At 41.3% G+C, this 15848-nt stretch overlaps 2 protein-coding genes across 2 annotated transcripts; one reads left to right on the forward strand and one right to left on the reverse strand.

Moving 5' to 3' along the window:
- Positions 1–1785: 1785 nt before the first annotated feature.
- On the forward strand, positions 1786–10045 carry il17ra1a (interleukin 17 receptor A1a). Its single transcript, XM_058067780.1, has 11 exons — positions 1786–1986; positions 2478–2502; positions 2623–2769; positions 2943–3064; positions 4163–4289; positions 4582–4629; positions 4703–4842; positions 5093–5167; positions 5253–5322; positions 7111–7224; positions 7290–10045. The coding sequence occupies exons 1-11, from the start codon at positions 1891–1893 to the stop codon at positions 8609–8611; spliced, it is 2286 nt and encodes a 761-aa protein (XP_057923763.1). The 5' UTR covers positions 1786–1890; the 3' UTR covers positions 8612–10045.
- Positions 10046–10144: 99 nt separating this feature from the next.
- tmem121b (transmembrane protein 121B) lies at positions 10145–15550 on the reverse strand. Its single transcript, XM_058067783.1, has 2 exons — positions 12951–15550; positions 10145–10962 (listed from the first exon to the last, which is right to left on the reverse strand). Exon 1 carries the CDS (start codon positions 15505–15507, stop codon positions 14326–14328), a length of 1182 nt encoding a protein of 393 aa, XP_057923766.1. The 5' UTR covers positions 15508–15550; the 3' UTR covers positions 10145–10962; positions 12951–14325.
- Between the last annotated feature and the right edge of the window lie 298 nt (positions 15551–15848).

Below are 15848 nucleotides of genomic sequence, written 5' to 3' on the forward strand. Positions count from 1 at the left end.
CCCACCCCTGGGCTAGACTATCTTCTACAGTCACAAACCATGAAACCACATTCTGTAGACATGAAACCCAAAGCCAGTGCAGTGGAAAAATCCATGCCGTTTTTATTCTTTCCATTCCGTTCTCCTCCGTTTATCCCAGTCCAGGTTGCTGGGGCAGCAGTCTCAGTAGGGAAGCCCAGACTTCTCGGTCTCCGGCCACTTCCTCCAGCCCCACCAGTAGGACACCAAGAGACTACATATCCATTCCACCTCAACCGGCTCCTTTTTTGTTGTTTAGTTCACAAAAACAGGACATGACTGCCACCATAACTGGCTTTGTTTTTGGTTACTGTTTATGCAGCCATTGGACACGATTCCATAATCATTGTTAGCCTACTACACTACCAATTCATCAAGATTTTAGTCCAAAAGGGAGTGTAGACCTAAGACAGGCTGGAGGGATTATAAGAAAATGGATAAATCGGAAAATTCAAAAAAATGGAAAGCGACACCCAACAGTTATTTCTAACCGTGATCAACTAAGAATGACTGTACTGTTTTACCTGACACAGAATTAAAGAAAAGCCCGCTCCGTACCACGGTGTTGTTCAGTTCTTGCAGAAAACTGAGACCGCATGCAGTGATTTTGTTCCTGCAAACAGCTGCCTGGTTGCTGATTGCCAAGATAACGGCGCCATTCATGCAGGAGGTGTGCTGAGTCCTGCTTTGTGTGGCGGCATGGAGACACCTGTGCAGGCAGGTCATGGGGGGGGGGATGTTGATGATTACAATGAAAGTATGTGATAGGTCCACAGGAGAGGATCCCAGTTTGTGACTGACTCGGGACCGGGTGGGGGTGTAGTTAGCCATTACTGCTGCTATGCCTACTGTTTATGATGGAACCTATCATACAGACATAAACAGGCTGGCTTTCAAACAGACTCAAATATTAATATACAATACTTTTTGACTGGTGTTATTCAAATAAATGTGTTCTGTGCAATGTCGGAGAGCTGCTCTGTATACGACACAACCTTTGAAGGTTGATATGATAAATCTTAAATCTTCCACTGTACATTTTTAACATCAATATGCTATTTTAACATGTAACGATCAACAATGTGGGATTTGTCCTGTCAAACATTTCAAGACTTATAAATCATTTTTATCAGTGATGTGTATAAAGCAGTTTTTACTGCAAAACAAACTCATTCCATGAAACAATAATACAAATATTTGCAAAAATGAAAATTACCTAGATATACGTACATATAGACATATAGAGAGATTTATTTTAGTTATAGCATATATAAAATAATATACATATTCTAATAGTCGATGATGATTACCTTGTTATTAAATCTACAATAAATACAATAAAATCTACAATAAAAATTATTATTATTATTATTATTATTATTATGTCCATATAAAGGGTTTTGGGAGTACACTTTTTGTAATTTGTAAAATTGTATCGATAATTTATTTATACTTGTCGTGGGTCTGACACCACTGGTATAACCTGTAACGTTGATGTAACGTTCAAGCGTCATCTGCTGGATAATACATCACAGTACACCTTTTACCTGCACGGCTTTACCTACCGTCCTCCTCAATTCCGGACATGCTTTGCTACAAAAATACAATAATAAACCTATATGACAGTCAAAAGTGACCATTATTGTCGACATAGAAGTAATAAAAAATGAAAATGAGAGTTCACAGGGGTACCTAATGTTTTAGCTGATCTCCGTAAAATCCCATGTGACACAAATGCAACATCTTTACCCTTCTACGAAAGCAGGAAGTTGGTACATTTAATCACAGCTAGCTTTCACTTCATAAACTCAGTCTAACATTGCACCCATGGATACCCTCTGTACTGAGACGAACAATAATCGTTAAAATAAAATGAGGTTATATGGAGTTATTTTGACATTATTCTACTTTTCTCTGTCGTCCGCGGTGAGAATTTTGACATCCCCGCCACTAAACTGCTCTCAACAGGTAAGGAGACACACACTTTTAGCAGTGTTAGCATTTTAGCTTGATTGTGCTTGGTTGTCCTCAGTTGCATATATTCATATTTTCATTTATGTTATGTTTGAAATAGCTCAGAAATACAGAATTAATGTGAATAGGTTTTCTACAACAACCCAATGTCTTCATTTATGTAAGTGTTTAATCGTATTAATCGCATAGAACAGTAAATAGTATGGTGTCACTTCCGGTCCAGGACAAATTTAGCTTTATTCGATATTATGTTTATGTTGCCTTGTCTTGACAAAGGTTTTTTTTAAGGTGTGGCTGTGTGTGTATGTAATGCGTGTGCTTTTATTTCAAGCTTAACGAGTTTGCTGCCTAAACTGTCTGAGGAAAGCAAAGGTAGAAAGGCAAAGTTGATCAGATTGAGGAAGTCAAAATAACCAACCATTGTTCCTGTTAGATTCTTAACCAAGAATGTAATATCTAACCGTATTTGTCCCTTTTTTTTGCAGGGTTTGACATGTACAGTCATTTTAAGTGAGTCCTTATTCTTAAATATTGTCATTTTTATGGCCTTACATGCCTTTTTTAAAAATAATAATAATAATGAAAGGTCAGTGTTGTATGTAACGTTTTCGGTTGTGTGTATGTGTGCAGGTAACTGCCTGGATAAAGAATGGCTGAAAGTGAAGGACTACACTCCCAGCAGTCCAGAGGGGTTAAAGGTGTCCGTGGCAACCGTAGCTGATGAAGCGGGACAGCTGCAACCTGTACTCGCTGTTAACTGGACCATAAAAGATGATGGTGAGTCAGGTCTCTTAGTGAAATCAGTGTTTCTTCTTCTTCTACTATATATATGTACATTACACACACACACAATTCCAATACAGTTTTCCACGCTGCGTGCATGCATCTATGTCTGTGACCTTCAAATCAAATGTTACTAAGACAGGAAGTCCTCAATACTGTCTCTTCAGGCAGTATCCGCTACCTGAACGCCACTGAGCTCCAGATTATAGTCTTGTCCACAAATGAGCACCTGTGCGTCCGATATTCCTTTCAAGACAAACTCCCGATGAGGAATCCGTATGGCAACAAGGTAGGTTTTGAAATAATGGAGTTGTCTACCATGTACTTTTCTACCATGTCTCTGTGTGCTTTTTAACTCATTCGCTGCCAAAGACGTTTATATAAATCTTTTCAAAAAGTAACTTTGACTGTCCATTGATGTCTTTTGCTTTTGTGTGTGAATGTCAGACTTCTAGGCAATGTATTTCCGTCCCAGTAGGGAGCAACAGTTCTGTTTTCCTCCGATCGGCAGCAACGGCTCGGAAGTTGCTGAAATGTGTGTTGACAGAGGGAAATGGCGCCGAATGCAGCAGAGACAAAAATACAGGCAGCTTACACTGGCACAGAGTTTGTCTGACTGTGCATCAAACAAAAAATATGGGTGTCAGTCAACTTTTGCTTGAATTTGCTTCTGTTTTTATGGTCAAAATCATGTTTGTTTGTTTTTTTGCTGAAACCACACTATGTTCTACTGCTGATTTAGACCCGAAAAGGCTAGAAACAAACTCTTTTTTTTCTGATGAAAGACAGGCGTCTAAAGTTTCTGTACATAGTTTCAATATTTATGTAGTCCTAAAACTTCTTGAAAGTTCAGCAAAAATATATGGAGCTCTCTTCTCTCAAAATGGCTGGCAGTGAATGAGTTAAAATTAAACTGTTGCCAGGTAATTCTCCACTAAATACCACTTGCAAATAAAAATCCTTAAACGGGACCTATTATGCTAATTTTTCAGCCCTTTTTATTGACTTCCATGGAGTCCATAAGTTCATAAGTCAATAACTCAACGATCACCTGCACAGAACGATCACCTGCTTTCGAGATCTTCCAGAATCTGCACCTATTCCGGCTGTGTTTCCTCGGATTTCCAAAAGGATCTGTTTTAATTTATGCACCCGAGAACGCCTTGTTAAGGGTCTGAAACCTGGCGTTCAGAACCATCCTGAACTTCTTTTAGGGCTCACTTTGGAATTGTTTAACACGCAAATACAACATTCTAACAACATTTATGTCAGAAAAGCATAATAGGTCCCCTTTAAAATATAAATATAACAAGAAAAAGAACACTGATGCTACATGAAGTCATAAGGTTGAACAGTGTTGTGTTGTTTATCAAATGTTTTTTGTCAGTGGTCATTTTCAGCAAACATGCTGGTATTGGACCCAGGACACATGTATCTGGTTTCTGTCTTCAACATCCCCAAACCAGAACTGGGCCACAGCCACTATGACGTCAGCGCTAAGGTAGATGTTCCTGGTGAGTCCAAACCATCTGCTTTTTTTAATATTCTAGTCTTTTTGAGCCAAAACAAACGTCCATACAGTGGAACGTGTACATCGACGCCCCTCGGACTGGCCTAACATCGACATAAGCGGATGTTGACAAAACCAAAGCCAGCCATCACTTGCACATTAATATGTAACGTTGGGGGTTAAATACATTCCTCAAGAACTCAGGTCTTATTTTGCACAATTTGGGGTGTTTTTTTTTTTTTTAAATCATGAAAACTTGAAAACCTGTGCTCACTTTCCATGTGGTTTTGAATCAGATTGTCAAGACTCGGTGATAATGATGACCCAGTTTTGCATAGAGAGAGGTGAGTCAGCGCTATTCTAAGAAATGGTGGGTGTCCCGCTAGCTAATATGCCGTGTTTTGTAACATATTGTAGGAAGTCTTTGGCAGTCGAACATCAGTGTGGTGGCAAAAAGACCTGCACTGACGGTCAGCTTCTGTCCTGATCCACTGTGTGAGGACTACATGGTTATTGTTAACTGTGCCTCTATCCAACATGTCAGCCGTGCATTCAAGGTAAAGTCAATGCTCTTTGGACCAACACTTTTGTTTCTTACATACATTTCCGTCTAAGATAATTGACCTAGAACACTACGCTACTGTGGGCGCTTATTACAGCACCGCAGGCTCTGTAGCCTACTTTTTTACCTCAGGTTTCTCAAACAGGAAACCCAGTTGTCCTCCTTAAGTGTCTATGATGCTAATCTTTAAAAAAATACACTTTTTTTCCACCCCGATAATCATAATGTGCATGGCTCTTTTCCAGGCCAACCAGACCAACCTGAATGTTACGTTCAGCCTTGATAAATGGCCCAAATCTTGCTGCCAGTTTGACGTTGGGGTAAATGTTCAAAGATCTGCATTGTTCCAATTGAACATGCACAGCAACATCACGTCACCGTTTGTTGAAATGGTCTTCATTGCAGATTAAACCAATGTTCCACCAATGTGGCCAAGATTGTGTTCGGCACCAGAAAACGCTGAACGTTTGTACAGGTATGTCAGATGTCTATTTAGCGTATAAAGTGATATATATATCAGTTCTTCCTTGGAATCTCTGTCTCCAAAGACATTGTTGCTCCAATGTGACTTGGGTCTTTCTTGATGTTTAGCTGGTAAGACATACTGTACTTTGAACACCTCCCCAAGGAAGCGTCTGGAAGGCATCCTGACCAGATGCTTAAGCCAACTCAGGCTCCGCTCAATGTGTAGGACACTTCCTGAATGACAGAACTTCTTACCCAATCTTTAAGCGAGAGCCCAGCCACCTTACAGTAGAGACTAATTTTGACCGCCTGGACATGCATTCTTGTGTTTTTGCTTGTCCTACCCAAAGCTCATGACCATAGTTGAGGGTAGGAACGTAGATGGACCGGTACATTGAGAGCTCAGCTCCCTCTTCAACATCTCAAGAAAATTCATTTCCATTCAACAAGAAGCACCCAAAAAGCGCATAAAATGCCAGAGTTTGAGGGTGGAGATTTTTGACAAAAATTATAAGGGGTTAATATGTCGATTTTTTTTTTTTTTCAACTTGCTTCTAGGGCGGCACGGTGGTCTAGGGGTTAGCGCGCAGACCTCACAGCTAGGAGACCAGGGTTCAATCCCACCCTCGGGCATCTCTGTGTGGAGTTTGCATGTTCTCCCCATGCATGCGTGGGTTTTCTCCGGGTACTCCGGTTTCCTCCCACATTCCAAAAACATGCTAGGTTAATTGGCCACTCCAAATTGTCCATAGGTATGAATGTGAGTGTGAATGGTTGTTTGTCTATATGTACCCTGTGATTGGCTGGCGACCAGTCCAGGGTGTACCCCGCCTTACGCCCGAAGACAGCTGGGATAGGCTCCAGCACCCCCGCGACCCTCGTGAGGAAAAGCAGTAGAAAATGAATGAATGAATGAATGAATGAATGAACTTGCTTCTAATGCACTTTTCTGGTCAAAGCATCAGGTTAAACCTCACACACACTCAACAGGGACCACAGAAGCATCCAAAAATGGCATAAAATGCATAAGTTAAAGGGAAAATCAACACCTCAAAAAATCATTTCCATTCAACGGGGGCCCCAGAAGCACCCAAAAAGCGCATAAAATGCCAGATTTTGAGGGTGGAGATTTTTGACAAAAATTATGAGGGGTTAGTATGTCGTTTTTTGGGGTTTTTTTTTTTCAACTTTCTTCTAATGCACTTTTCTGGTCAAAAACAGGGTAAACCTCACACACACTCAACAGGGATCCCAGAAACATCCAAAAATGGCATAAAATGCATAAGTTTGAGGGTGTTTATTTTTGACAAAAAACCTAAGTATGTTGTTTTTTTGGGTTTTTTTTTTTTTTTTTTTTACAAGAAAGGTAAGGGGTTAGTATGTCGTTTTGGGGTTTTTTTTTTCAACTTGATAGGCGGTAGAAAATGAATGAATCAACTTGCTTCTAATGCACTTTTCTGGTCAAAACAACACAGGAAACCTGACGTTTCGAAAGGCTAACCCCTTAACATTTTTGCAGAAAATCAACATTTCGAGAAAATTCATTTCCTGCATTTTTTGAGTCCTGCCAGGAGCCCCCGTGAGGCTGGTGGAGGTTTCCACTACATTACGAAGCAGGAAAGTGCAGTTGAAACAAGCTGGGAAAAAAAAACAAAAGGCTAACCCCTTACCATTTTTGCTGAAAATCAACATCTCCAAAAAAGTTCATTTCCAAAATTCATTTTTGAGAGCTCAGCTCCCTCGTCACCACATTAGACCGACTCGCGTTTTCTAAATCCACTGTAATGTGTCTCAACAGCTGAACCTACTGCTGCCCCAGATGCTCCTCAGTACGTGGCCGTTATCGTGTGTGTGGTGCTCCTAAGTGCTGGGATCTTATTTGTTTACATTTGCATCCTCTACAGGAAGCCGGGTCAGTCCCATCTTCATCCAATCAAATTGTTTGAAAATTGCACCTCTAATTTGTGACATTTTCAGGCGGCCCAGGTGTTGCTGCGGGAGATGAAAAACCAAAACTACTCCCAAAACCGCTCCATCAAACCCCAAAAGTTCTAGTGATCTACTCCCAAGACCACCGTCTCTACAGGGACGTCGTGTTGAAGCTCTGCGCGTTCCTCCAGGCCAAGTGTGGCGCCAAGGTGCTGATTGACCTCCTTGACAGCAACTCCTTGGGCGCGGTGGGACGTCTCCCCTGGCTGGAATGGCAGCGCCGGCAGTTGAAGGACCCCACAGACAAGATCTTAGTACTCTGTTCGCCGGGTGTTCAGGCAAAGTGGAGGGCCATGTGCGGTCACGGCCGGGTCACGCTCAAGGAGGATCTCCTCTCCCCGACAAGCGACATGCTGACGCCCGGTCTCAACCTCTTCCTCCACGACATCCACCGAGCGCGCATGCACGGGAAGTACATGGTGGCCTACTTCAGCGACATCAGTGGCGAGCAGGACGTACCGTCGGTCTTCGACATTGCCGTCAAGTACAAACTGATGCGACACTTTGAGGAGCTCTTCTTTGGCATCCTGGACATGGAGAAGTACCAACCGGGTCTTGTCAACCACATCGAGGGCATCAGCGAGGACGAATACTTCAACTGTCCGTCAGGCCTGGCCCTGAAAAACGCGATTGAGACGTTCCAGTCATACCAGTTAGAACATCCCGACTGGTTCGAGAGGGAGTGTGTGGACAGTGATGAAGACCTTGTGACGGAGGCCAGTTCGCTCGTTGAGGTTCAGCAGGGCCCTCCAATTCTCGAGTGCCTCCCCCTCGTGAGGGACGGACCTTCAATCTGCGTGTGTGAGCCACAAATACGAGAGAACGGAAGCGGCATCCACGTCTTAACCCCGGAACTGAACCCAAAGAGCACGCTTCCATCAGTGGCGGAACTCATACCAGAAGTCAACCCCGTTTATCCGTTGAACCTGAGTTACGCATTCCCTTCAAGCGCTCCTCCGTCGGTTCTTCTCACTGAGCCCGTTTCCTCAGGACACAAGTGGCGGGATCGCACTGTGAGCCATCAAGGTCAAGTTCCAGTGGAGGATGAGGAAGATGGGCCCAGTGGGTTCCAAGACTCACACCCCCCTCGCCCCAGCACAGAGGGTTCCCCTCCAAACCCAAGCAACCAGCCTGTGGAGATGCATGAGGATAAGGTTGTGGAGCTCCACAGTGGCTCTGATCAAGGCTACATCTCCAAAGTGCCTTCGCCACTCGGAGCGCCTTACAAGGAGGATCCACTGGTGGCTCTGGCAAGGCTGCAAGAGGAACTGTTTCTCCAAAGTATGGCTAGCTCTGAGTCCGGCGACTAGGGATTTGTTTAGTGGGCCTGACTTACACCCCACAGAGTACTTTGGTTTCTCGGTTGATGGACTTGAAACCTTCAGTCCGTCCTGACCTTCTCACCCCCTGGTTCTCAAACTCGTTCAAATCAGGAATCAGCTGTTGTTCTTTGCAAGAACCACCATTCTTTTGGTACCCCTGCTGAGACAGCAAAAATGGTTTTGATATTTCTGGGATGGTACTTGGTGTAAAAACTTTGAAAACTTGTAAAAACCATTGATCTACAGCGGGGGAAATAAATATGTCCTGCTGGTTTTGTTCTTTTAGGAAAGTACTCTCATCTGATATATGTGATCTAAGTCCACCACCGTGGGCATGACCAAAGAGCTGTCACAGGATCTCAAGGACAAAACTGTAGAACTGCACAAGACTGGAATGGACTGGAATGAACCCCCATGAAGATGGTGGAGGTTTCCACTCCATTCTGCAGCAGAAAATGGAAGTATAAGCAAGTTGGGAAAAAAAAATAAAAAATAAGGCTAACTCCTTACCATTTTTGACGAAAATCAACATCTCAAGAAAATTCATTTTCTGCACTTTTTGGGTCAGGCCGGGACCCCCGGTGAGGGTGTGGGAGGTTTCCACTCCATTCCAGAGCAGAAAAGTACAGCATAAGCAAGCTGAAAAATGAAAAAAGTACGAAAGGCTAACCCCTTACCATTTTTGCCGAAAATCAACATCTCAAGAAAATTAATTTCCATTCAACAGGGGCCCCAGAAGCACCCAAAAAGTGCATAAAATGCCAGAGTTTGAGGGTGGAGATTTTTGACAAAAATTATAAGGGGTTAGTATGTCGTTTTTTGTTTTTTTTTTCAACTTTCTTCTAATGACTTTTCTGGTCAAAAACAGGGTAAACCTCACACACACTCAACAGGGATCCCAGAAACATGCAAAAATGGCATAAAATGCATAAGTTTGAGGGCGTTTATTTTTGACAAAAAACCTAAGTACGTCATTTTTGGGGGTTTTTTGACAAGAAAGGTAAGGGGTTAGTATGTCGTTTTTTTAAATGAATGAATGAATGAATCAACTTGCTTTTAATGCACTTTCCTGGTCAAAACAACAGGGGAAACCTGACGTTTCGAAAGGCTAACCCCTTACCATTTTTGCCGAAAATCAACATCTCCAAAAAAATTCATTTCCTGCATTTTTTGGGTCCTGCCAGGAGCCCCCATGAGGATGGCGGAGGTTTCCACTACATTACGAAGCAGAAAAGTGCTGTTGAAGCAAGCTGAAAAAAACAAAAACAAAAGGCTAACCCCTTACTATTTTTGCCAAAAATCAGCATCTCAAGAAAATTCATTTTTTGCACTTTTTGGGTCAGGCTGGGACCCCTGATGAGGGTGTGGGAGGTTTCCACTCCATTCCAGAGCAGAAAAGTACAGTATAAGCAAGCTGAAAAATGTTAGAAATACGAAAGGCCCTTACCATTTTTGCTGAAAATCAACATCTCGAGAAAATTCATTTCCTGCATTTTTCAGATGCTGCCGGGACCCCCGATGAGAATGGTGGTGGTTTCCACTACATTACGCCAAGTTGGAAAAAAATAATAAGAAAAAAAAAATTAAAATACAAAAGGCTAAACTCTTGCCATTTTTTGCCGAAAATCAACATCTCAAGAAAATTAATTTTCTGCACTTTTTGGGTCCTGCCGGGACCCCCCATGATGATGGTGGAGGTTTCCACTCCATTCCGCAGCAGAAAAGTACAGTTGAAGCAAGTTGAAAAAACAAAAGGCTAACCCCTTACCATTTTTGCAGATATACAATACCTCAAGAAAATTCATTTTCTGCACTTTTTGGATCAGGGCGGGACCCCCGATGGTGCAGCTTGGTGCAATAATTTCAAATAATTGTTATAATAATAACTTCCACGTGGATCTCCATGCCAGATTTCACATAATGGGGTAAGGATGATTGTGATTTTAAATTAGATTTCATTCTTAATCCTAATAAAAGTCTACCCTGCGTCTAATTATGTGTATCTATAACAGAGCCTAAATATATAAAAATATAAAAGACTGACTTTGTGCGGTATGTTCCTCTTGTTTATTTGATCACACAACACTCTTATGTTTTACAGTACACGCACTATATTTGATTATATTGATACAGATATACAGCACACAATGCTATGACGTGTAGGTAGTACTAGTATCTGTAAACAACAGCCATGTTTCCCTGTAAAACGTGTGTGACAAAAGAGGCCAGACAGGACAGGAGGGTTCCAATTGTGTGCGTTGTTCTTCATTGAGCATCGTGTCCTTTGGTACTTGGAAATGAACCGTGCCACCTCATGCAAGGTCTAAAGGCCAACCTTCCTGTACATTAGAATACACATACAATTATAATGCACATAAGGAACTCATCATACAAAACAGTATCAAATAGAAGGTTTCAACACTTTGGCGTGATATGACAAGCAACCAAGGTAAGCCATTCTAGCGGGGAAGTATTGTGCATAAAATAAAGGCCAGAGGAGCACTCGAAGCAGCCAGCGGGACAGTTTGTCCATTCAGCAGCAGGACTGATCCCTCTACAGGGAGGTCAAACATCAAGGTCAGGACAGCGACTGTATATACAGGGCATCCCGAAAGTCTGATAAACATATATTTGTACCTAGAACTTAATAATACATTCAAATTTTAAAAAAAGTCATAAACAAGCTATAAAAAGATTGTCTCCAGAATGCTGAAGTTTTGAGTTTATATACAGTCTGTGTGGAGGTGGTGGCGTATATATATGTATATACATATATATATGTATATACATATATACATATATATATATATAAGCCATGAAAGATTTTTTTTAATAAATCTTTTTTTGTAGAGTGGCGTGATAACAAACATACATTCATTTATTTTCTATACCGCTTGTCCTCACCAGGGTCGCATTGGTATGCTGGAGCCTATCCCAGCTGACTCATACACACTGGATTTGTCGCCAGCCAATCACAGGGCACATATACATACAAATAAACAATCATTTTTACTCACATTTGTAACTATGTACAATTTAGAGTATCCAATTAATTAACAATTAATTCATGTTTTTGGAATGTGGGAGGAAGCCGGAGTAAGAAATATATATTTTCAATGATTTTTAAAAACAAGGATTTGGTTGATCCGGACTGTTTAAAACAGGGGTCTCAAACTCACGGCCCGTGGGCCAAATGCGGCGCGCAGGATGCTAGTTTGAGGCCCCCGCCTTGATATGAAAGTTTAATTTGTTCAATTTGTTGCATTTGTTTTTTGATTTGCTTATTTATTTTTCCATCTTATTTTGTGTCAAAAAATAAAAATTAACATTAAACATTTATTTAATAATAAATAAAAATTAATTTGTTAATTTGTTTCACCTGTTTCATTTGTTTTTTTTTATTTACTTATTTATTTTTCCATCTTATTTTGTGTCAAAAAATAAAAATTTACATTAAACATTTATTTAATAATAAATAAAAAATAATTTATAAAAATTTATTATTTATTTAATGTTTTATCAGAGCTTTTGCAAAGAACCAAAGCACTGAAAAAGTGGAGGGTATAGCAGAAGCATTGAAGACTATTATATAATATATATTTTTATTAATATTTAATATAATTAATATTTATTAATATTTTTATTCTATTTTCTTTTTTTCTTTATATATATATATATATATTTTTTTTTGTTTGTTTGTTTTTGTTTTTTTACCTGATGCGGCCCAGCCTCACCCAGACGCTAGCTCCAGTGGCCCCCAGGTAAATTGAGTTTGAGACCCCTGGTTTAAAATGTTTAAATATTTAAAAAATATACACATACACCCTCACTAGTTCGTTTAAATTGATTGGTTTCCTGGCACGGATCCGGCTCTTAAGCCTGGTCCACAAGAGGATGGGGGTTGGTGCTTTGGGAAGGCTTAATTTTAATTTCCAGAAGCTTAATTTTAGCATTTTTTTTATCCATTGCTGTATAATCACTCCACCCTGGTGAAAGAACGGTTCAAATAAATTATTACAGGCCCAAAATGAATAGGACATGCACCGGAATTGTGTATTTTAGCAAGTTAGGCAAATCCTGCTATACAGTAAAACATTCACACGATACCGATACATTGTGGACAATTCCAGCTACGTGACATGATAACACTTCGTATAGCTGCTGACTATTCTGCTTGCTAAGAATGCAAAATGACTTGAGCCTCCAGTCCAGGCTGTCGCTACTCAAACACTGTGGACGTTGACGCACACATAAAGTTTTGTCAGTGTTGTATCTACTTTGTGGCACTGTCGGGTTATGCATGACAATGATACACAAGTCTACATACAGTAAGTCGGTAAACCCAAACACAGACTCGCAGACGACACGGTCATCATAGAAGACACCAAACATTGCAGGGGGAAAAAGGGGGGGGGGACTTGGAATTGCACTTCCCAGCAAAACATGGCCGTCTCTCTCGCTTCTTTTGCGTTCCGGTACAGCAAGAAAATTTGCTGACAGAACATCTTCCTGATTGTTAGCACCTGTGGATTGGTCCAAAAGGGGAGGTCCTTAAGGCAGGTGCAGATGATGCGCTCTATCCAGGTCTTGGATACTGAATGTCCAAAAAAAATGGGAAAAATCTTCCATAAAGGAAAACTTAAGATACATAGAGTCCTTGTAATCGAACATGTGTACACTGTAAACGATACATGTTTGGATTTCATTCATTATCATTAAAAACTGTTTGGTTATGGGAGTCATAGCTGGTTATTATAATTCAATCTAAAGGTCTGTTGGTGATAATAATAATATATAATATAAATCATAAAAAAAGGTCCTGAAGGTCTTGTTTGGTAATAAAGCACTAAGTGTATCACTAAAGGACATGGAACATTGTGTCAAACTTTGAGTCTTTGTGGAATAAATGTGTATTTCACATATATATATGTATTTAATAATTGTTATATATGTGTATATATTTTTTATTATAATTTAATTTAATTTATGTGTATTTATTTTATTTTATTTCCAATTCAATGAAGAGAAATGTAGTACAATAGTTTTAATGTTCTTTTTTACATATTGTAATAAATATATTTTTTATACGTAACCGTTATTATAAAATAAGTAATTTGTGTGCCTTATGAAGACTACATCCATATGTCAATAATTTGTTAGTTGGGTAGTCGGGATGCATACAGGAAGTAGTCGCCCTATACTAGACGTTTGTGTGTTGCATTTAAAATTTTTTGTGATTTAATTTTTTTTTACATGCGTTAATGTATTTAATAAATGTATCATGATTTCTCAACGTAAAGTTTTGTAATATACTACTATAATTACAGTATTGGATGTATTGTCAATATTTATATATAACTATAATTGTGAAAAAATATTTGAGTGCCTTGTAAAGCCTACACCCATGTCATGTAATATAATTGGAAATAAATTAAGTTTTAAAAAGTTGTAAAAATGCCAATTTTGTACAATAATTATTCATAAATAACTATTTTTGACGGTTAGTTTCCTGCATCGTGTCAACGCTGTAATAGGCTGGTGGAATCAATCACCCGGAAGTGAACCGGAAGTTTACTATAATTACACACAAAGTAGCATACCGATACCGGAAGTTTTTGTATTGCCTTTCTAATTGGAATTAGTGTAATTTAGGCTTCCAAAAAATGGAGCTAATGATTGTTAATGGTTCCGAATCCCAAAGACTAGGACTGAGTAACTGCCAGGGTGTTGACATATCCGTGTGGACACATGTCGTTTTCGGACACTCCGTGGGAGAACTGGGCCTGGTTACTTCCGCCCGCCATCCTCTTCCGGACGTCGCGCATAGCCACGCACTGCTCGGTCAGGTCCAGAAACGTACACGCCAGGAAGAAGATGTTTTTGAACATAAACACGGACACCGGCGTCTTGTAAAAGAACACCTGGAAGCACCGGACCACCAACAGGGGCGCGTTGACCAGAAGGCCCGCGGAGAAACGAGCCCACAGCCACCGGCAGCGGAGTTCGGAGGCGGTCAGTTCGTAGAGCCAGATGACCGGAACCGCTAGAGCCAAAAAGTACGCCGAGATCACCGTGTACTTCAGGTACAGGGTCTGGATCTGGTTCCCGAGCAGCATCTCCACCAGGGAGAAGCTGTCTATGAGGTCCAGGCAGGTCGTCATGAAGCAGCTTTGGGAGTGGTGTCTGGTGACGCCATTGAGATCTTCAACGATGGCGTTCATGAGACAGAAGAGCAGCGGTGCGGACAGCAAGGTGATGATCTTGAAGCCGGTCACACCGCAGGGCACTTTGACCGCGATCAGATCCAGTATGGAGGTCTCCAGGATGAGCACCACCTTGGGGGTGCACGCTATGACGTAGATGAGCCAAGCCAGGTAAGCGTAGGTGAACTCACCCAGGTTGCATCCGCCGAAGATGGAGCCCTTCTGGTGGAAGCCGCAAGCCCTCTCCCGCTTGCTTCGAGCGTTTTTCATGAAGAACATCCCCCATCCGGAGACCACCACCAGGTCCGTGGCGATCCAGGAGCACCAGTACAGGTCGGTGAATATGATGAGGTAGAAGTCCAGGATCCCGCCCTGGAAAACGAGGAGGAGGAAGCAGAGTGTTTTGTAGAAGAGGCTTCGTTTGGATGTGTGCGCCAAGAGCAGAGGGGCGGTGTGCGCCGGGAAGTCCGCCGATGTCATGTCGATGCGGGCGGGGACGAGAGGCTGGATGCTGCCGCTCTCGTCCGGGTGGATGATGATGCTGCTGCCGGTGTCCCGCCTGCTCCTGCTCAGCAGCCGGCCGGCTTCCGGGGATGGAGATGAGGGGACGATGGAAGCGAAGCTGGTTTGGGATTGGAGATGGTCTTCCTTGGAATTGTGTCTCCTTATTTCTGAGATCATTTTATTTGTCACCTCAGCTTCTCCCGTTTTTCCTCCTTGATGTTTTTTTTTTAAGGTGGGGAGGAAGAGTTGTTGGGAAAACGTGGCATGGATTCAACATGGAATGAACTTGGTACTTCTGGAACCTGAACGCATCATCACGTTTTGGAATGATGACACGCAATACATCATGTCGCTTCAAAATGACGTCATAAAGTACATCACAAATCAAGAGTGCACCCTTCATATTTCTGCATACAATTTGTTATCCCCTCTAAATAATTCAACACAATCATAAACGTCTAAACTGTTTATGATTGAAAAATTCATTATCTAAATATAATTACTTTTTAATGTAATTT

This window comes from Doryrhamphus excisus, chromosome 3 (genome assembly GCF_030265055.1).
Source record: "Doryrhamphus excisus isolate RoL2022-K1 chromosome 3, RoL_Dexc_1.0, whole genome shotgun sequence".
Taxonomy (NCBI): Eukaryota; Metazoa; Chordata; class Actinopteri; order Syngnathiformes; family Syngnathidae; genus Doryrhamphus; species Doryrhamphus excisus.

What these genes read in the sequence shown, in the direction of transcription:
- tmem121b (XM_058067783.1), bottom strand. Translation starts at nt 15,507, where the DNA reads ATGATCTCAGAAATAAGGAGACACAATTCCAAGGAAGACCATCTCCAA.
- il17ra1a (XM_058067780.1), top strand. Translation starts at nt 1,891, where the DNA reads ATGAGGTTATATGGAGTTATTTTGACATTATTCTACTTTTCTCTGTCG. An exon ending in GGAATCCGTATGGCAACAAG is followed by an intron (nt 3,065 to 4,162) that starts GTAGGTTTTGAA and finishes GTTTTTTGTCAG; the next exon opens with TGGTCATTTTCAGCAAACAT. An exon ending in AACGCTGAACGTTTGTACAG is followed by an intron (nt 5,323 to 7,110) that starts GTATGTCAGATG and finishes GTGTCTCAACAG; the next exon opens with CTGAACCTACTGCTGCCCCA.